The sequence below is a fragment of the Podarcis tiliguerta genome (genome assembly GCF_965153285.1).
Source record: "Podarcis tiliguerta genome assembly, chromosome: 6".
Classification (NCBI taxonomy): Eukaryota; Metazoa; Chordata; class Lepidosauria; order Squamata; family Lacertidae; genus Podarcis; species Podarcis tiliguerta.
Window position 1 is genome coordinate 63,750,285 of NC_139539.1, and position 21,452 is coordinate 63,771,736.

The window sequence follows — 21,452 nt, forward strand, 5'->3', positions numbered from 1 at the left end:
ACCTGGTTCAAAACACTTTTTGAAGCCCCCCCCCCCCCCCCCCCAGAATACAGCTAGCTAGAATCTGGAAATGTACCAAACCATCCAAAAAAAGAGTCAACACACTAAGCAGCATTGAAGTACACATTTAGTGCCAACCTCAACATGCACACACAAAAATGAATGAGCTGTCACATCCTATCAAGAAAGAAACGCATGAAAAAATGAATATGTAACTGTAACAGAAAGTCAGACGCCTTAAATTGGCCTTTTGTTAATTTGAGGGAGACCGTGCTTGTCTGTCTAACAGTTTCACTGTTCAAGTTATTAGTTGTCATTTTCTTCTTATTATGTAATATTATGTGAAATAACTTTATTGTCCACAGCTGACTTGGTTAAATGTTGGAATGATGCACAGAAATTGAACCAAAGTTAAAAAGGTAAAGGGACCCCGACCATTAGGTCCAGTCATGACCGACTCTGGAGTTGTGGCGCTCATCTCGCTTTATTGGCTGAGGGAGCCAGCGTACAGCTTCCAGGTCATATGGCCAGCATGACTAAGCCGCTTCTGGCGAACCAGAGCAGCGCACGGAAATGCCGTTTACCTTCCGCCAGAGCGGTACCTATTTATCTACTTGCACTCTGATGTGCTTTTGAACTGCTAGGTTGGCAGGAGCAGGGACCGAGCAACAGGAGTTCACCCTGTCACGGGGATTCGAACCGCCGACCTTCTGATGGGCAAGTCCTAGGCTCTGTGGTTTAACCCACAGTGCCACCCGTGTCCCACGAACCAAAGTTATACAGCAATTAATGAAAAAGGAGCTCACAATATCAGGCTTTATTTATTTATTTATTTATTTATTTATTTATTTATTGGATTATGTGAAATCTAGCTTTCGTGGATGAAGTAGCAAACATTCATATCTCCCAAAAGTATTTTTAAAAAATATATGTAGGTGGGCAAATAATATTGGAAGTGTAAAGACAATAAATTTCTCTTTGTAAAATCCATTTATTCAAGACACTCCTTGCTTATGTAGTATTTACGTGACCATTCACATTAAATGATCAAATGATTAACATCTTTCCACAATGTTTATGGTATTAAAAAACTGAACTCAGGTCCTGCTCACAGGCTATTTCCTGTAGGCACCCAATTGACCACTTTGAGAACAGAATGCTGCACTAAATGGGCCACTGGCCTGATCTAGCAGGCCTCTTCTTAGCTCTCTTATTTCTTGATGCCTTAACCATGAACCAGACATTTCTTCCTCTATGCTATTTGCTGCAAACCAAATAGCATCATAAAATGTTCTTCATTGCTATAATATATTTCAAGGTATAAGAAATGGTTCCACATCTAAATTTCTCATTTTTAAAAATTGCTGTGCACTTTTGCCTATCTATGAAATGTTATACTGCCAAACTAATAATAATAATAATAGTAATAATAATAGTAATTGTACCCCACCCATCTGACTGGGTTGCCCCAGCCACTCTGGGCAGCTTCTGACAGAAATAAAAACATAATAAAACATTAAACATTAAAAACCTTCTCTATACAGGTAAACTGCATAAGGTGTGGTTGTTGTTGTTGTTTCCAAATTCTGTATCCAAATATCCAAATCACTGTCCTGGCTCCTACTGGATGAAGAACTCAAACTCAGATTACAGTTTCTACCAAATATTTAATACTCATATCAATGCAATACATAAGCAGGATAAAGTTGAAAGGCACAGCAGGTACAATGCATAGTTAGACAACTGAAGACATTCATCCAACAAGTGACATGCTCCCTGTAATTTTGAGTGGAGGGGGGGGGCCTAATTTAGTGCAACCAACAAGGCTGTTCCTTAGACTTGGCAAGCAAATGCTCACTCCTCCAGGAAGGCTGGGCCTGACCTGTCTGTTCATGCCTGGCCTGCCTTCTCTGTGACCTAGTAGGTGATGGAGGAGGTGTGAGAGACTCCTCTAGAGTAAACAGCATGAACAGGGCAGTCACCTGCTCTTAAGAGGCTGAACTTGAGTTGGGCTCCAGTGGTTCCAGAGGCAAGGATGGACTAACAAGCAAGGTGTCCAAATTTGAGATGGACCCTAGTGACTCAGGTGACAGAGGTATTGCCATGCTGCATGACTGAGCCCATCTGACCCCATTGGAACCCTCCCCAGGATTATTACATTAACACAAAGACATATTTTTTAAAAACAACAACACACCATATAATGAAAACTGGAAATGAAATAAATTAATTAAATTGAGGTGTTAATCAACAAGGTCGCATTCGAAATCCTGGGGTGCATTGCCCCTTCCCACTTCCTTTCAAGCCTCTCATCTTTTAATCACATTTTTATTGCAGTACTAATGGCAAAGTCTTAAGGAATTCAATAGAGATTAAAGCTCCAGTCCACAGCACACTTAAAATGGAGCAATGGTGCTGACTTCAATGCAAACACTTCCATAATAAATGTGCTTTGTGTTTCCCATCCTAATCAACAACGGTCCGTAGATACAAATTGCATCTCTCTTTCTCAAAGTTGTAGGATGGAACTGAAGAAAGACTGTTCTTAGAGTTTTATGTCATTATATCAATATTGATAGAAAATCATATTTCAGGCAGTGAATTTGGTGTGTTGGTTTAAGCTATCTATGAAAAGAATCCATTCTAATTAAATTGATTCCCTCCCCTTCCCCCAAGCGGCATCTCTTTTGGGAAGTTGTCTCCTCCTAACCTTTGTCGACCACAATCCCTGTTGTATTCTTACCGTACCAGGCTACTCTAAGGAATTGCATGTATTCAAATTCTATTCTACAAACTCTAATGCATGCAAACAACTTGATATGTGTGAATAGCTGCACTGGGCTCAGTGGGGCCAGCTTACACTCATAAAGCAATACATATAAAATGTTTGTGAGACAGCAATTGTTTGCATTTCAAGCTATAATTATAGGAAAAGATACAATGAACCAAGCTCATTCCCTCAAAGAGGCTTTAATCATAGGTGAATCCAGTATTCGACATTTTTGCTTTTTCTATGCAACAATGACAGCTCGAAAATTGAGTTTTTTGTCCTTGTATGGCAAGATTGCTCATTACAGGGATCAACACACCAAAAGATTTCTCACTTGATCCCTGCAAATCAATGTGGAGCATTGCTCTTCCTTATGAAGCTACACATTTTAATTGCACAACTAATAGAATATTTATGCTGAGTGGCCACATGGGTGTCAAACGTTAGACTTGTTTCTCTTATAAAACCAGCTGCTTTTGTACACTACACTATTCTGCTTCCATCAGAGGCAATTAAAGAGAGGTGTGCCGGTTGGGAATAGACACTCTTTAAACAGGACAAGCAGTCAATCCTTCTTTTGGTACATCTCAATTAGATGCACTTCAGCTTTGCATCTTAAACCGAACTCCCATATGTTCCTGAGCAAAGGAGCATTGTTTGGTCTGTTATCAGACAGCAGAAGAGAATGAGTTGTGGACAGCAGCAGAAGATGGCTGGAATATGGGTTGGTGGTGAAAAGTTGAGAGCAAGTGCCAACTATACAAAAAGGCCTGGGAGGATCAGTTAGTACCAGTGGCAAGGCAGAAAGCAAGAAACATGAGACAAAGGGCAAGAAAGAAAGCCATACTAGTACAGTACTAGACATAAAATTTACCTGGCTGGAAATGAAAAGACAAAATTGTCCCTTGGGCAGGTAGTGCTATGTGCCTGCAGGCAACTTATCCAGTATAGCACCAGGGGGCAGTCCCCGAGAACTGAACTCTGTATTCTCTTCATTATCCTTAAAATAAAGTGCTTGAGCAGCCACTTGGTCATGTTTTTCCAACCAGAAAGCGTGAGTGAATCTAGCTAACAGAGACAATAATCAGTGTTGGAAAATGTACAACAATAAAAATGAGAAAGCAAAATAGTAAGGGGGCTGAAGGAGTAAGAGTTGTGGAATGAGGTTTTGGAGTAGTCTGATTATTCGGCAGATAAATGGACAGAGCGATTTCTCCTGCTCTGTTCTGACAACAAAAGTCTTTGCAATCCCCTTTCAGCTCATCTAGAACTATTTCCTAAGTCCAGAAAGGGCTTCCAATAGATCTTAAGAAGGGAAGCAATTAAACAGGTACAAAGCAGCATTTCTAAACACAGACAGTAGTGCAGAACTGCAAAAGACCGTGTAATTTAAAAATCTTGCTACTTTAAAAGCACAAATATGTCAATTCTCCCCCCTCCATATATTTGAGGAATTAACGTCAAAATTTCATTAAGAAGAGGCCCATTTAATATGTTTTATTTAAAACAAAAGCACAATGCCCTATGACTGTACAGCAAGCATATAAAGGTCTGAGCCCAAAAGGATAAAGAGATGAGCAAATGAATAAAGAGGTTTATAATGGAACTCTGTAACATAATATAAATGATAGCATTTGCTATTGCCGAGGCTAATGAATATATATTCACATGCATAGCACTTTGGTACCCTTCTGGATGAACGATGCCATATAAAAAGCAATATATGGCTCTCAAGGGCTAGTGAACTGTCTTCTTGAACTACTACTGCTCAGCTGTGGCATATGGCCAATAGTGATATTAAACCATTAAGGTTTGCTGTTCCCTTGATATGGTGTGTGAATCACAGTGCAGTGCAATTTCCCACATACAGAAAGATAGGGGGGGTACACTGATCTTGAAATTCAGCCAGATTCCTAACCCTTGAATCAGAGACACACGACCTAGAAAATGTAGGAACTATATCATTGATGGCTTAAGCTTTCTGAGATCATACACACTTACACATCACTGGGATATTACTGGATGCATCATTGTACCTTAAGCACTGGAGAGCGGGGTTTACTTCTTCTTGCTCAAAGGCTCACTGTCCCTTATTCTCCCCAACTTGACAGATGAGAGGATGTGGTTGGCTCCTCTCACATTGTACTAAGCCGGCAACCTTACCACTGGGGCATGGTCCCTATTCCATAAGCACATAAAATTACAAGACTGGGCCATTCCATGGAAGATAAACAATTTCGTGGGTCTAAGTGATAAGCCATATTGAAATGTCCTCTAAAGAAGAAGTGAAAGCTACTTGTGGAAATAAATATAGAGAAATCCCAAAATTTCAGCACAATTGTGATTTGCTACTAGGCTGCCCTCTGCAAAACAAATGGCATCAAAGAACAGAGAAGCTCAAGCTTTTTCTAACTCAGGTGTTTTAGTTTTATTTTAGTTTTTCAGCTTTGGCTGGAAGAGTGTGACTTATCACAGCCCACTTTAGTCCAGGGTTAAAACTACATGTTGAGGGTCAAGTTGCATATTAGACAGTGGTTTACAAAAGCCCTACAATATATCTTAGGGCTTAGGATGAAACAGAAGTTTGCTACAACCCTGCTGTGTTGTCTGCAATTGTTACTCTCACACTGCAAGTTGGGAGTATTGTAAGAGAGATGAGGTGAGGGGTTTGTGGCTATCCTGCTATGTACATTGCTGCAAGTATTGCAGTTCATAGGCTGGGATGAGGCTTGTATGTATTGCAAGCCAATTATCACTCATATAAAACTCAGACTGCAGCAAAGTCAATCTACTTAGGACCTCTCCCAGGCAAACTCTAATCCTCAATTGTATGCCTCCTGCTCTGCTGACTTGCTTTTACAATGATGGGTTGATCAGCTGACCTGTTGACAGGTATTACTTTTAAATACCAGAGAACTCAAATCACCGAATAGCACATATAAAATAAGAAATGGGTTAGAAAGAACACTAGTTCTTCTCTTTGCTGGTACATTTAATTTGGGTTGTAATGTCTGCTGCCCAATCACAGCTACACTAAAATATTAGCTTTTCCAGTAAATTTCTATGGAAAGCTAGCACTTCCACCATGTCTTTAAAAGTTCTATTAAAATCAGAAATGAATTAACTGGTTTACAGCACAGTCCAACACAGTCCCAAAGAGTTCAATTGCACTTACTCACAAGCAGGGCTTTTTCCAGCTGGAACTCGCCAGAATTCAGTTCCAGCACCTCTCAGACAGGCACCATTGCCATTATAAGAGAACAAGGGAGGCGTTCATGGTGAGTTTTGGCACCTCTTTTTCTAGAAAAACAGCACTGCTCATATATGATTTCAGCCACAGTGCAGTAAGTAGAAAGCTGATTTGTGAAAACACGACAATTTCCTGCAACAACTTTAAAAAACAGACAAGATCTAGTGTTTAATGTATCTGAGCAATATTTTGCTTTCCACTATGAACATCTGGGCCACTTATTGTATACAGTGGTACCTCAGGTTAAGTACTTAATTCGTTCCGGAGGTCCATTCTTAACCTGAAACTGTTCTTAACCTGAAGCACCACTTTAGCTAATGGGGCCTCCTGCCGCCGCCGCACCACCGGAACATGTTCTCATCCTGAAGCAATGTTCTTAGCCTGAAGCACTACTTCTGGGTTAGCAGAGTCTGTAACCTGATGTGTATGTAACTTGAAGCGTATGTAACCCGAGGTACTACTGCACAGGGGATCTGAACCTGCTTTCCTGATGACCAGTTAGTTCATATGAAGCTATCAAAGGTAATTTTTATTCTTAAGGTTTGGCTTGTACCACTAACCATGGACAAAGTATAATTCTGAGCCAATATGTAAAATAACTTTTGAATAATTATGGTTTCAAGTGTTCAAATTTCACAGAGACTATCTCAGTAATCCTTATAGCAACTTTGGAACAACACAATAGTTTACAGTATTATATTCCCATGTTGCAGATGTGAGACTAAGATGGGGAAAATACAGCTTGCCTAAAGCTCCCTTGTGACTTGAAGGAGATATTTGAACAGCAGGCTTCCAAAGTAAAAATGTTTATATACACAAACAATCTCGACTTGTCTTTGAACCCATGCCTAAAATCCTTTTTGTGAATAGGCTGGTCTTGGTTATACCTCATAGCAATTTCCAACATCATGGAGAAATTTTCCTAGCTGCCACATTCCCAGGAATTGATGCTGCCCATATACATAATTAGCTGGTTCACATGAGCCATTTTTTCATGTGAGTGCCTACCCAGAGACAGTCAGGAAAATTCACATGTAAAAATAAACCGTTGTATAAACTAGCCTTCTAGAATGGCAGAATGCAACCTTTAAAAAGTTATTTTTATTATTAATAACATATTACTAGCACAGAGAGAGAGCACATTTTTTTTCTTTTGCAAATGGGCACATAAACAGGCTATTTAAAGCATAGCACACACAGTAAACCAGTGTTACTTCTATGTGGACTGTGTTGGCAGTAACATAGGAAACCTCCAAGGCAAGGGGAGGAAATGTGAGGTGGATTAATAGGTACTTTGTTCAGACTTCTTGTTTACTTCACTGCATTGGGGGCAGCTATGTTAAATAATAGAATTTCTTAACTTCAATCCGTGCACCAAAGATTGACAGAGGAAAAATATTTAGGATGAGTCAATTTATCAGGAATTCACTGTGCATTTCTGCAGCTGGTGATAGCATCTTTCCAGCAACTTCTTATCTTCCACAGGTTACTGATGACAGTTAAATTAAAGTAGCTTATCACTTCTGCTTCTCACTATTTTATGGAAAGATGTGAGATAAAAACCCAAGAAAATGTCACAGGCTTTGCTAAGGTAATCTAGGAAAACTAGGTATGGTAGCACATATTTCCTATCTATCAGCTAGGTGTGTTAATGTCTAACATTCTTTACCACATTATACCTGCATTACCTTCTGGCTTGTGTTAGAAAATACTGACAGCTGACTATGGCCCAGTTCACATGTCGACACACTCATCAAGATATTAAAGCTTGGTGTATATAATATGGCTATGCTACTTGCACCATTAACAGGTTTATGAACCTCATTCTTTCAGCATTCTTTACAACACACCACTGATTCTTTCCTTCAGAGGATACATGGACATTCAGTGAAGCTACTCTTAAATCCCATTTGCTAGGGGGGAGAAAACATGATTTGTGCCCACTGCTGACAGTTTACGTCAAAGGAATTTAGGATGCAACCCTATACACAGTTTCCTAGAGTAAGTTATATTGAACTCAGTGAGGCTTATTCTGAGCACACTTCATAGGACTGTGCTGCCAGAGAACATTTTCTCTCTTTTTGGGGGTGGAGAGGGATGAATTTTACCGATTAACAAAAGTGAAATTTTGTCCTGCTTCATATCAGAAAACCTTCACAGCACACAAGCCCTGCTCTGTAAACTGAGGGAGCTCCCTTGTTTCTGTTTGCATTGTAGCAAATATGTTCTCTTCCATGCCAATAACCAACAAAAACATATTTTTGCCACACAAGAACCTTGGCAGCTAATAGCTTTGGAACAGATGTATGTGATAAAAACTGCTGGCTGGTACAGAACACAAATTACCCTGTCACACAGAAATCCTTCAGACCAAAACCAAGCTTATAAGGGAAATATAAAGGTACCCAATGTGCTATGCAGTTGCCTATACTCCATTAAGTTGCAGAACTTCCTTCAGGTATGCTCATTTAGAACTTGAAAGTTACTGTACCTAGAATCATAAAACTAAAGAGCTGGCAAGGACCCCAAGGACCATTTAGTGCAACCCCCTGAGAGCATGAGAACAATTTCTTTCCTACACACAATTGGAGGGAAATGGGAAAAGGATCTGCATAGCTATGTGGTGATGTGGCAGAGACCTGTCTTATAATCCTCTTCATTAATCCATCAGCATTTATCCAACAGGAGCAAATGTTTATATATTTGCATGGTTACATCCAGGTGTATCCGTATATCAAACACAGGTATGAAATATTTATGTAGAACTGGCAAATTTTTGCATTTCAGACATAGTTTCTTGTCTCTTTAGGACCATAATAAGTCAAGGTTTCAAAAAGACTAGAGGATCCTCATACATAATTTCCTCCATATGCTTTTATTTTGCCCTACATTATGCTGCAGCAGCATCAACAGCAGCAATTTCCTGAATGCTCAGGATAGCTACATGAAACAGAATGGTTGATAATGTAGCCAGTGGGGCCAAGTGCACACCAGGTTTCTTTTTCCAAGAAGTTATTCTACTTTTTATAATGACTCCATTCCTCTTAGCAAAACAGAATTCATAATAACTTCCTTAAGCCTTAGTATGCATGACACACCTCTATTGGTTTCCTATCATATTAAAAAGGAAAAATTAAGCATTTGGGGATCAGATGTGACTGTTAGAATACCACTCCAGTAAAACCCAATACCTGTTAATTTACTAACGAACAAGGGCATAGTAGATTAAGTGCTCCATACTCTGATCTCATAGTAGTAAGGGGTGTGGTTTTTTATTACTCACAAAGCAAACAAATTTCACAAGTTGAAGACAACAGTGTTCGCTGAAAAAAGTAAAACACTGCATTATTACAAACACCTTCAAAAACTCTTCCGGAAATGACAGCTCTCTACTGAAGCATCAGAATACCTGCTCATATTGGGGAGGGATGGGTCTGGTTTAAGATTGCTACCAAAGTAAGACAGAACTTGACAGTTTATTAAAGGAAGATTAATATACAAAAAGTCAAAAAATAACAATAATTTGTTAAAACTAACAACTGTAAATATCAGTGCTAGCAGAAATTTCCAGATAGAAACACATTGTAGTATTATAGGAAGGTTTTGCTTGGAGAAAATTTTAATTTTGAAATTTGCTCTAAATCTAAAGATTTGTATAATGTATCTTGCTGATCTGATGCATATATAAAGGCACAGAATGCAATCCAAACCAAGTCTTTTCATTGAAAGCTATGGAATAAGCTTGCAGTAATTGTCCCATTTTTCACAACATATTGAGGGGTTTTTTAAAGTTTAAGAGCAGAACTTGTACAACAAATGTAAACACAGCAGGTTTCTTCGAAAAGGGTTGAACCCATTTTTAACTTGTTTGGAAGTTAAAAGATTGGTTCAAAAACATACATTATGTAAGTAAAACAAAATATATCTTCAAATTACTGCAACACTGTTTCATCTAGCAATCACTTTTCACATACCCCAAAGACACATAGATGGAAGAGAACCCTGAATATCAGTCTCTGGTACAAAACATTTTTCACGTTATTCATTTAGAGCAAAGACATATAAGATTACCATTTTCTCCATAGTAGAATTCTTCCTTTTTAGTCATATTGCTGCTTCCAACTCTAGCAATGTACAACTACAAGGACTTTTCAGGAAGAACAGTTTGTACAGTGAGCTTATGTCCACAAAATACCATGTAACCAGGTTTAAAAATAAAACTAATTGAATGGCACAACCTCATCCAATAAGGATCGGCTCACAATGGGGGTGGGACTTACGACTAAAAGAAAACTGATATCACCCAGTGCCAACATACGGCTGCTGCTATAAATGTCACTCCCATAGAGAACCACCTCTTTTCCAAAGTACACAAATACACACACAGAACCCTATTCAAATCACCGTAGGTTGGGAAGCAACATTGCCTGGTAGAGTTCTGAACTGCTACAAATCCTTTTGTAACTCACCAACTGTTTTCTTTGTCTTTGCTTTTTGTGTGTGTCTTTCCCCACCCCTTCAAAACTTGTATATTCTTTGCATGTGTAGACAGATTGCATTGCATTCATTGCAGTGGTATAAATATATCCCACACAGTCTGCTTTGTGTATTATTCAATTATTTATTTAAATATGCTAACAGCTGCAATCTCATGTTGCCTTTGCGTTAGTTGCTAAGAGGCTTTTAAATGCAAGTTAACCACGGGGTTGAGATTCTAGTTTTCTGTGCAAACTTGAGCATTTTTGGAGTTTCATTAATTTCAGGTAAGTTTTGAAGCAATTTTATTCACCTTGATTAATTAAATAATACTAGTATATCATGTTGAAGTCCTGTAGTAACATTGTGCAAACAAAAACAGTGTTGCAAGCAGCATAGCCGGTGTAAAGGGTTTTGAGGGTACGATAACACCCACATTCAGGATGTAAACTTTAGACAATTGTTTAAAAATATTTCATATATTTAACTTTTTGTATCATTTTGTCTGTATCATTTGGTGCCCAACATTTCCAGGAAGTTTTTTTATAAATCAAGTTCAGCAATGACACTAAAGTAAGCAATGCAGTCCACAAGGTTGACATCGTGCAAGTTAATTGCATGCAAGATGCGATTGTAGTTTATATCCTTTTTTAACAGTGATTTTTGAGTATTGTAGCATTGCTATTTTAATGCAGTCTGAAAAGTCACGATTAAATGTTGCAGAAATGTCGAAATGTGAAATGCTCTTGTTCACTGTTCCAGTCAGTGAGCGATGTTCTCCGCCAGGACACTCCATTATATTCTCATCTCACCAAGCTTCCCATTCACCTCCCAGGAGTTAGCTTGTACTGTATTCAGTAGCCGCTGAGCATGCTCAGAAATCATTGTAGTGTTCTTGGGGATTCCCCCTTAGGAATCTTTCTAAAGGTGGTTTTTTTTGTGTGTTTTTTTTTGTACTCCTGTAAACTTTGGAGTTCCTGCATGCCTGCTAACAATTCCCTCTTTTGCATTAATATTACTGTTCGGCTATATGGGCAACAGCACTCACACCTGAGCCTCAGAAGTAAAGGGAATGATGAACTGATTTTACCAAGCAGAATGTAGTTGACTGAACTGTTAAAAATTATATTTTATCATTCTGTTTTATTGAATAGTTATAATAATACTTTTGGATGTGTTGTTATGGCTAATACAATACATTGGAACCGATGATGAATGAATGGATGTTTAGAAATGGGGTCTGAATGTCTATTTTTATCCAACTACTCTGTTTCCTAACTGCATGCTTCAAATGCTTTGGTTCAAAGCTTTTCAATGCTTTGGTTTTTTTACTGCAACTCTTGCAGGCCTCTATGCTTAGGAATGTGACCTTTCATTAAGAGATTTAAATACATTTCTGCATATATTCAACCATTCCTTTTCCATTATACTTTTCACCATTGCTTTCAATCATTATTCATGTATACACACGAACACTAAACTGGAATGCCTGAAAGCTAGAAAAATGCCTTTTCTCACAATCTTCTTTGCATAATAGCTATTGGCTACACTGACTTTGAACTACCTGTGCCATACACTGAGATGGCTGGTGGCTGTATGCACTGGCTTTTTACATGCTGCTGCGAGAACCTTTTCCAGTGTGCGGTTATCAGTGTAGGGAGTTATCTGCAGCATGTGTGATAATGTCTGCTGCTTGCTTGGCTAGAGAAATATAGGTGGGAGAGGGAGAGCAGAAACCTCTGGCTTGTGTTTGGCTGGAATGTAGCCTAATAAGAGTCCTCTTATTATTGGGGAGCCAGCGTGGTATAGTGGTTAAGAGCAGTGGATTCATAATCTGATGAACTGGGTTCCCTTCCCCGCTCCTCCACATGCAGCTGCTGGGTGACCTTGGGCCAGTCACACTTCTTTAAAGTGTCTCAGCCTCACTCACCTCACGGAGTGTTTGTTGTGGGGGGGGAAGGGAAAGGAGATTGTTAGCCGCTTTGCGACTCCTTAAGGGGAGTGAAAGATAGGATATCAAGTCCAAACTCCTCGCCTCCTCCTCCTCGTCCTCCTCGTCCTCCTCCTCCTCCTCCTCCTCCTCCTCCTCCTCCTCCTCCTTCTTCTTCTTCATATCTGCTGGCCCTGTCCCCCACTGAGATATGGGTTCTTAGGCTGAAAAAAGGGCTTTCTATCCCTATGATATAGATTTGTGTCAGGGGTACCTGAAGTTGTCAGATTCAATATGGGGCGCGTCCTATTAGCTCTGCATTGTCATCAAAGGAAAATGGTTTAGCTGGAGTAGTTCTTTCAACATAGCCATTAACTGTAATAAAAGCCTCCCCCATATTGGGTCTGACAAGGCCTAGGTAGGCACTTTATTATTATTATTATTATTTAAAAAATAATAATCTGAATTTTTATCCCATTATTTCCAGCAGGCTCAGAACTAGTTTTCAACAAACAAAGAAATATATGCATAAATTCAGAAGCCAAAAACTCTCTTTGAAATATGTGGGTTAAGATATATAAAACATATACAAGGGAAGCTGAGGCTCATACTCTGTTTTATTCTTGAACAAAAAGCATGTACTGCGAACAAAAGAATGACAAATACTATGACATAATTTAAAATACACTGCAGCTACTTGAAGCTTTCCAGAATTTCTGACCTTGTCTTTCATATTCATCCTTTGTTATCTTCTTTTAAATATGTACTGCACTTGACTAACATTCTGGCATGCAGAGCCCTGGGAGCTGCATTGTTTTGACATCTGCCAAATACCAGATAACCAGAAGACCACTTAGTGAACTTGGCTGCAACATACTTGGAATGGTAGACCTGAACAATACTGTAGAATAATATGCAACCGAACTAAATGATGCTAACAGGCTAAGACTGACCTGGTTGCCTAAGTCTAGGGCAAATAATGATGAAAAATATCTCATACTGTCACTCCCCGGATGATCTGAATTGAACTAGAAGCATGTAATATAAAACCCTAACATTGGGGAAGTTGTAAACAATCAGTGTGTTATTGGGACTTTTATTATTGAAATATTGAGCTATGTAACAGATCTTCTCTGCCTACATGCCTAATGAATGCTGCCATTTTGCCGTTTTTAAAAGGATAATATTCTGTTACTGTACCTATTATATCACCATCACCACATTTTACAATGTTAAGTACTGTGTGTGAGACTCCCATTATAAGAGGAAACCTCTGCTTTATACAAACCACAATGTCTTGTTTCTCTGCCACTTTAGTAAGCTTTTAGAGAACAAAATGAATGAAGCAGGGATGCCAACTCACAGCCGTTCCAATATGCACAAAACTCTAATAGCCTTCCCGTTCTCAAAATCTGCCCTGACAAATCCTGGTTTTCAATGACATGCCACACATAACATTTTGCCTGCTGTCAAATAATAACCAACATTAAAAGGGTGTCATAATAAGACATGCATCATGCATTTTAAAGCACAGATAAGCACTGACTTGAAATGTTACCAGCCACCTATTAACCAAACAAACCACAATTAATTCTGTTTATTTCCTACAATTTGTCAGCTGTGGCTTCTTTCATCAGTTGTCAATTCAGCAGTGTGGTCTAGCAAAGGTGGGCAATGAGGATTATGCACAAACACACAATATATATATATATTGTAACTTTTACCCATAAGAGGTTTCAAAAGCATGCTCAAATTGATTTCAACTGGTTGTTTTTAGGGATATTTTACCAACCTTGTTTCTCATTTTTACTTTTTTTATTATTGCTGCTCTATTGTTGTACTTTATCATATTTAATTTATATTATTATTGTTAGCTGCCTTAAGCAACTTTTGACGTAAGGGTGGGGTTCAAATTTAATAAGCAATTAAAATAAAATAAAAATCTTCTAATTCCTTGGCTGAAGTTTTTGGAAGTTGGCAATCTTTTGTAGCATCTAGTGAAAATGAACATTTTATACCTCTTCAGTTCCTAAAGAGGAAAATGGAAATTTCTGCTTCAGATTTTCAGATTTTGTTGTATAAAACTGGGATGTACCCAGGTGTTGGCTAGGTTTGTTCCTACCCAGGGTGCAGGCCCAGAGAAGTGCCTCTCTACTCTGGCTCAAAGTGGTAAAGAGCCTGTCTGTCCATCCGCATGCTCTACGGACTACTCTCATATAAGAAATAAGACATTTCTTTTTTAAAAAAATTAACAATTTAACTAATATTTAAAATGTCCTGTTGCTTAAAATGAACACTCACACAGGATATACAGCACAGTATGTGTACAAGTTGAGAAAGCTTTATTATAAGATCTGCCTAAAGACATGGTCCCTATACACAACCTTGGATTCACTGCATAACTCGGTTGCTTTAGAGCATGGTGCTGATAACACCAAGGTTGCAGGTTCGATCCCCATATGGAGCAGCTGCAAATTCCTGCAGTGCAGGGGGTTGGACTAGATGACCCTCAGGGTCCCTTCCAACTCTACGATTCTATGTGTTTAAAGCAGTATTTAGTATTTTTTTAAAAATCGGTGCACTGCTACGTTTATATTTTTGCTTTCATAAGATCGATTTGAATTCTGTATTTGTAGAATACAACACTATTTAACTACTTCTTTAAAAGTTCATTAAAAAGAGCAGCAAGATTTGTTATAGAAAGAAAAGTGCAGTGCCTAATTAGGCACTTCAGTACTTGCTTTATAATCCCACATGCCCTGCGGTTGCTTTGCATTCTGAATCCTTAAACAGGTCCTTTTAAAACTGTGATCTAATATAAAATAATTAACATCTTTGCTTGTTGGGAGATACATTATTAATGCATATATAACACATATAAGCTGTTACAAACACACACACACACACACACACTGGTGCTATAACTGAAAGATGGCTGGTGAATTTAGCAGGAGAGCAAGAAATAGATGAGCGCTTGAAAACCAGAGGGGGGGATGAACCAAGAAGAAAGTCTGGCTGGAATGAGATGTTTGCGTGGCACTAAAAAGGGAACAGAGAGCCCAGGCATTGGTGGAGAAAAAGAAATAGAAGCATACTTGGATCATGGGGCAAGACAACACATTGGCTATATTGGGTCATTAGACCTTTTGACTGGAATGATCCAGAAGTTAATCTGTTTAGCTAATAAAGCTGCAGGTTCCTTTGGACTCAAGTGCCTCAGCATGTCCGGCTGAGGCAATGACATGCTTCCACAAGACTCTACAGGAGGGATTGCCGACCCGGTGTGTGCAGGTGCCCTCAAAGGCCTTCTTTGGTGTACCCCAGATAAATTATAACCCCTAAGTTCCCAGTTCTTATTTAAAAAGACAAAGTTTCTAGCATTCTTAGAACCTAAGATATGAGAAAAAACATACAGATACCGTTCTTCTCAATTTTTTGTGCAGAACTAGCCCATACATGGAGATGGAGAGGTGTGCTCGTGGTGTATGTTTGCAAGCAGGAGTTGAAAAGGAAATATGTATGTATGAATGTGTGTGTGGCTTGTGAGAAAGGAAGAGACGTACTTGGGCTGAGGGATATATTTATCTGTGGCCTGTATATGTGAAATGAACGTGTGCATTTGGGCAAGAGAGCAACCAGCAATGACTGTACTTGGCCCCCTCCCATGACAGCCATGTTTTTTATGCCACACCCCCACAGAAGTGATGTCACTGGTGCCCACGGCACTTTCTCAAAATTAAAATGTGCCTTGCTGGACCAAACGTTTGGCAGCCCTAGCTTTGCTCTACAGAATGTCCAGGGTGGGTGAATGGCAGTTCCTGTGAAGAGACAAATGAAAGTGTACGTATTCTTGGAATGAGTGCAGACATATTTAAATATTCTCTGACTTAAATTAGATTGATATCAGCTGTTTTGCAAGACAGAATTTTTTGTTATTCATTGTTCGCCTTTGTACAATTACCAGTACGGTGCAAAGAAATGTAAAGATGTTTCAGTGTCAAGCTAATTCCGCCTAACAGTGAAAACAAGCACTTCCTTCCCCATTTTTTCCAGCAGGCAATTTACATAATGCAGTATATTGAGGTTAAGTTTTCACATCAACACCAGCCTCTTTCCAATTCCTGCAATTCAAGGACCGCATGGTGTTGCCCAATGCCCCCCCCTCCGCCGGCACCGAGGCATCATTATAATGGGAACAACCTGCTCCTTCAGTTGCATAATGGCAATCAAGTTTGAATAAATCTCACTTAGCAATTAAAACAATCAGAGAGCAATGCCGTCTCATCTACTCACTTAAAAGGGGAAAAGCAATATTCAACTACAATAGTACGAGCAGAAATATACTGTATATGTCAATAGAATATGCCAATACAGAAATAAATCAGAATTAGTTGTGTTTCCTCTAAGTCTATGCTTCCTTAACCTATCTGTTTCTCAAACAGAAGTCCATTAATCTATTTGGCAAAACACTTCTGAAAATGAGTGATATTTCAAAACCAGTTTATGATATTGCCTTGAGAAAGGGGATAGCTGTTCCAAGTTAGGGTGTTGGGGGAGGGGGCAAAGCTGCAAGTAGTTCTATGGATCTTCTGAGTCACATGACCATTCTCTTTTCTCCCAACGCACATTAAGTGGCTCACAAGCTATTATTCATGTGACAGTGATTGCAATTCACCTATTTGTCTTCTGGCTTTTTAACGTTTCCTAGTTTGAATTGTGATGAGTTTTTAATAACTGGAAATCACTTTGGGGTTCCTTTTAAGATTGGAAAGCTGATATATTTTATGAATAAATTAAAAATATGGCACAATTATTTGTGTTCATGCTACAGTGTGATTAAAAGGAGAAAGTGCCCCTTTTCTTTTACTCTCCATATAGAATATATTTCTATTCAGAAGCCTGCTTCTACATACAGATCTTCAGGGTGCTTTTATTGTAGGGGGAAAAAGGTGTCATGAAGTTGTTACAGGAAGTGTTACATTTTTAACCAGTGCTTTTCTTCTACAAAAAAGGTGTCGGTACAGCATACCCTTGAGGTACGTGGGTGGCGCTGTGCTCTAAACCACTGAGCCTCTTGGGCTTGCCGATTAGAAGGTCAGCAGTTTGAATCAGTGCAAGGGGGTGAGATCCTGTTGCTCTGTCCCAGCTCCTGCCAACCTAGCAGTTTGAAAGCATACCAGTGCAAGTAGATAAATAGATACTGCTGCGGCAGGAAGGTAAACGGCATTTCCGTGTGCTCTGGCACTCGTCACTGCCCTCCGTGCACCAGAAGCGGTTTAGTCATGCTGGCCACAGGATCCGGAAAGCTGTCTGTGGCCAAACGCCAGCTCCCTCGGCCTGAAAAGTGAGATGGGCGCCACACCACATAGTCACCTTTGACTGGACTTAACTGTCCAGGAGTCCTTTACCTTTTACCCTAGCCTTTCTCATATTAGGCCTTGGCATCACTACACAGATGGAGCTATCAGAGAAATACTTCAGAGTCCTATAATTTGATCCAGTATTAATATTTTAATATCTTCCTGACTGATCATGAATATCTTATTTACCTCTGCATTTTTCTTAACCAAATCCTATACCCTTTTACCTGGGAGGAAGCCCCACAACGGGACTTGAGTAAACACATTCAGGACTGCACAATGTTACACACTAATTTTTTTTCAGACCAGTGTAAGTTGAAAAGCACTAGCACTTTTGGGTGAATGTGGATGAACCTCTGAATATGTATGTTTATTTGAGTTAATATATACTTATCTGAGTAGTCAAACCATATTCACTTTATGCACATTAATTTTAGAAAATACAGATATATGGATATGAAAAACTGGTGTTGAGCTAGTTGGGCACTGTAATTGTTTGACATTTTGATTGCTAGATGTCCTTTCTATATTCTATTAGACTTTTATAATGACTTGGGGGTGAAGAAGGAGGTTCTCTCTTTCTACCTTGGTCCTACTTCTTGAGCTATTATGTCACGGATGCTGTGTAAAATTAGCCTTGCGAAATGACAAGAGATATAAATGACGTATAAACGTCTGATGTAGAATGATTATAATTATCATTTGTACCTTCATACGCAGTAATGCAAGTCAGTCATGTTTAATTTTCCAGAATGATTACATTTCCACTTCACAAGAGAGGAAGTTAAATGACCTGCATGGTCCTCACATTTTATCCCCTGCACCCAGCCACTATTTGTTATGATTGGTCTCAAGAAAGAAAAGAAAAAGATCCAGAAGTCTATCCGTGTTAGAGTTTGGGAGCAGAAGAAAATTTCAAATATGCAGATAAATTATTCTCTCATAAAACCCAGTCTCTAATGTCAACACTGAATTGTTGAATCTTACAACTACCAGTGTCCAACAAGGAATGTACCCACAAGTCCTGAAAGGGATTTTTCCTTCTCCATCTCTTCTGCTACTTGTTTACTTTCAGTAGGTATTCTTCTGTTTTTCCTTAGCTAATAAAGGCAGTGTTTGGATTTTATTCATTCGTACAACTTCTACATACTAGCCCACTGTAGCATGAGGTTGTTCATAATCAATATGAAAAGACACATAATTTATTTAGGGATAACTGACTAAAACATTCTTAAAGATTTATTACATGAATTTAGAAAACAAATGCATGAAATGAAGGATCTGAGTGTTCCAGTAATGCTAGGATTCTCTGATACTTAACTATGGGCCACTTTTTGGTAACAGTCATACTGTATGAAGGTACAGGATACACATAGGAAGCACAGGATACACATAGGAAGCTGCCTTATACCAATCATACCAATCATAGGTTTGGGATCAGGGGACTTTCCCAGCCACAGTGGGAGATGCCAAGGATTAAACCTGGGATCTTCTGCATGTTAAGCGGATGTTCTGCCACTGAGCTACGGCCCAATGTTTGCCAAACTTGGGTCTCCAGCTGCTTTTGGACTACAATTCCCATCATCTCTGACCACTGGTCTTGCTAGGTAGGGATAATGGGGGTCATACACAAAAAACAGCTGGAGGCCCAAGTTTGGGAAACACTGCTATGGCTGTTCCCCACTTGTCATGCATAGTGTGAAGCTGTTCACAGTTGTTGTTTTTTTCTTTACTTACAGCCATGGGAGGAGGGAGAACTGTTATCAGGACTGCAATCCATGAGAGAGAGAAAGAGAGGTTTGTCACTATTCCGAAAAGTTAAACAGCTTTGTATAACTAACACAATGAAAGCAATGCATAAGTAACATAATTAAAAGATTCATAGTTATATCTTTTTCTTTTCATTTCATTTTTTACTTCCTTGATGAGATAAAATATTTATAGCTGCACTGTGGCTACAGTATTTCCAAACCCTCAGGCTACAAAGGATGTACCAAATGAAACCGCATGGAGCTGCGTACATTATATTAAGTTCTTGTCCTAGTTGTAAATATAATATGTTAAATCATTCTACATTTTGCTGTCCGTTCAATCTCCTTTACAAAAGAAGTGTGTGAGAGTGGGGGGAGAAAGAAACTGGGGAAATATTCTCATTCTCTGCATATGTCTCTGCTTATGGGGGTTTAATATAACAAGTATGAAAAGAGCTTCAGTGTGGAGAACAGAATTACCAATAGGAGTTTCTTCAATCTGTTCCAAGTTTAGATTCAATATTATTCTAACTACATGGTAGTGAAGGGCAGTGGTATTCACTGTGAAATCAATGAATAGAGGAAATGTTTGCAGACCGGCACATAAAATTAAAGATGCTACCAGTATAAAAATTCCTTATGCTTTAAGTTATAAAAGCCGGATACAAGTTCTTATAACATGCTAGCAAATATTCTCTTCCAGCAGAGACTTTAGTTGTCTCCTTTGTGCCATCCATTCTTCTTCTACGACCATTACTCTTCCTTCTAGTTAGCTCCCTCAGTTCCTCTTCAGCAACACACCAATGATAATGCTATGGGGGGGGTAATATAATGTAGGGCAGGTGTGCCAACTTAATTAAAATATTGCGGGGAGGGGCAGGTTAGCCCCACCCCACATAATTGATCACATGACGAGGCACATGAGCAGCATTTGTTGTTTTCTTCATTCTCTATTTTAGATTTTAAAGGGCATGGGGCTGTCTATTCCTGCCTATGTAACTCTGTAATGAGCCATGCACACTCATGGTACTCAACAAATATCAAAATACAGCAAAGAACATGGCAATCCAAAGTTCTTTGAAAAGCAAGGGTGGGAAACCTGTGCACTACAGTTCCCATCATCCCTGACCACTGGCCGTGCTGTCTGGCGCTGGTGGGCGCTGGAATCTTAATAACTGGAAAGTCAAACAATCCCCACCCTTGGGTTGATCAAAATTACCTGGTATCCACTATCTGACAGACACAGCTTTGTGAAGAAAGGATTCAGAATTGAAACCTGCTGATAGGAAATGTGTCTGTCATGATGTCAGGGAATGGAATGAAGAGGTAGAGGAATGGTGGGGATCTCTCCCCCACCCCTGCCTTCTCCTAGAGCTGAAGGGAGGAGAGAGACAGTATTGAAGTGCCGCCAAGCTATGTAGCGAGCAGCCAAGGTATGCTGAGTGAGGAGAAGTAAGGGAGGGAAGAGAGCAGTCAGCGAACGCTTCAATAGACAGCATAGGGGATCCTCCGTCCCCTAGGATGCAACAGTCATTGAGGGTACAAGAACAACATACGCAGCAATGTTTGGCAATGGGAGGCTTCTATAGAGGCGAGTGCTGTTGGGGAAGGGGGAAGGAGGAGAAGGAGCCAGAGTGAGCGACTCCATCATGGAGGAAAGACTGGAATTCTTTGTCTGTTACTACAGTGACTTAATAAATCATAAGTAAAAGCTTTCTTGTTTCCTCCTGGCTCCTTGAAACCTTCGGCAGGAGAGGGAGAGATTCCTCAGGCCTGACACATAAGACTAAGTGTGAAAAATTAGAAAATCCTCATTTTTTAAAAAAAATAATCCTCTAAATAATATTGAATTTTTTTAAAAAGTACTATTAACAACAGAACCAGACACAACCAAAAGGGCAAGGCATAGTTCCCC

At 39.3% G+C, this 21,452-nt stretch overlaps 1 protein-coding gene across 6 annotated transcripts in view; it reads right to left on the bottom strand.

The window, feature by feature from the left end:
* SLC44A5 (solute carrier family 44 member 5) overlaps nt 1-21,452 on the bottom strand; it is a 160,020-nt gene that overhangs the window by 83,283 nt on the left and 55,285 nt on the right. Inside the window, exon 1 of one of the 6 annotated variants that reach the window (XM_083448411.1) lies at nt 10,092-10,205. The exons of 4 other annotated variants lie outside the window; for them this stretch is intronic. In XM_083448411.1, coding sequence (XP_083304537.1) covers nt 10,092-10,128 — 37 coding nt within the window. In that variant the 5' untranslated portion in view covers nt 10,129-10,205. Of the gene's footprint in view, nt 1-10,091; nt 10,206-21,452 lie in introns of those variants that run through there. One more of the 6 variants, XM_083448409.1, reaches the window with a different exon arrangement.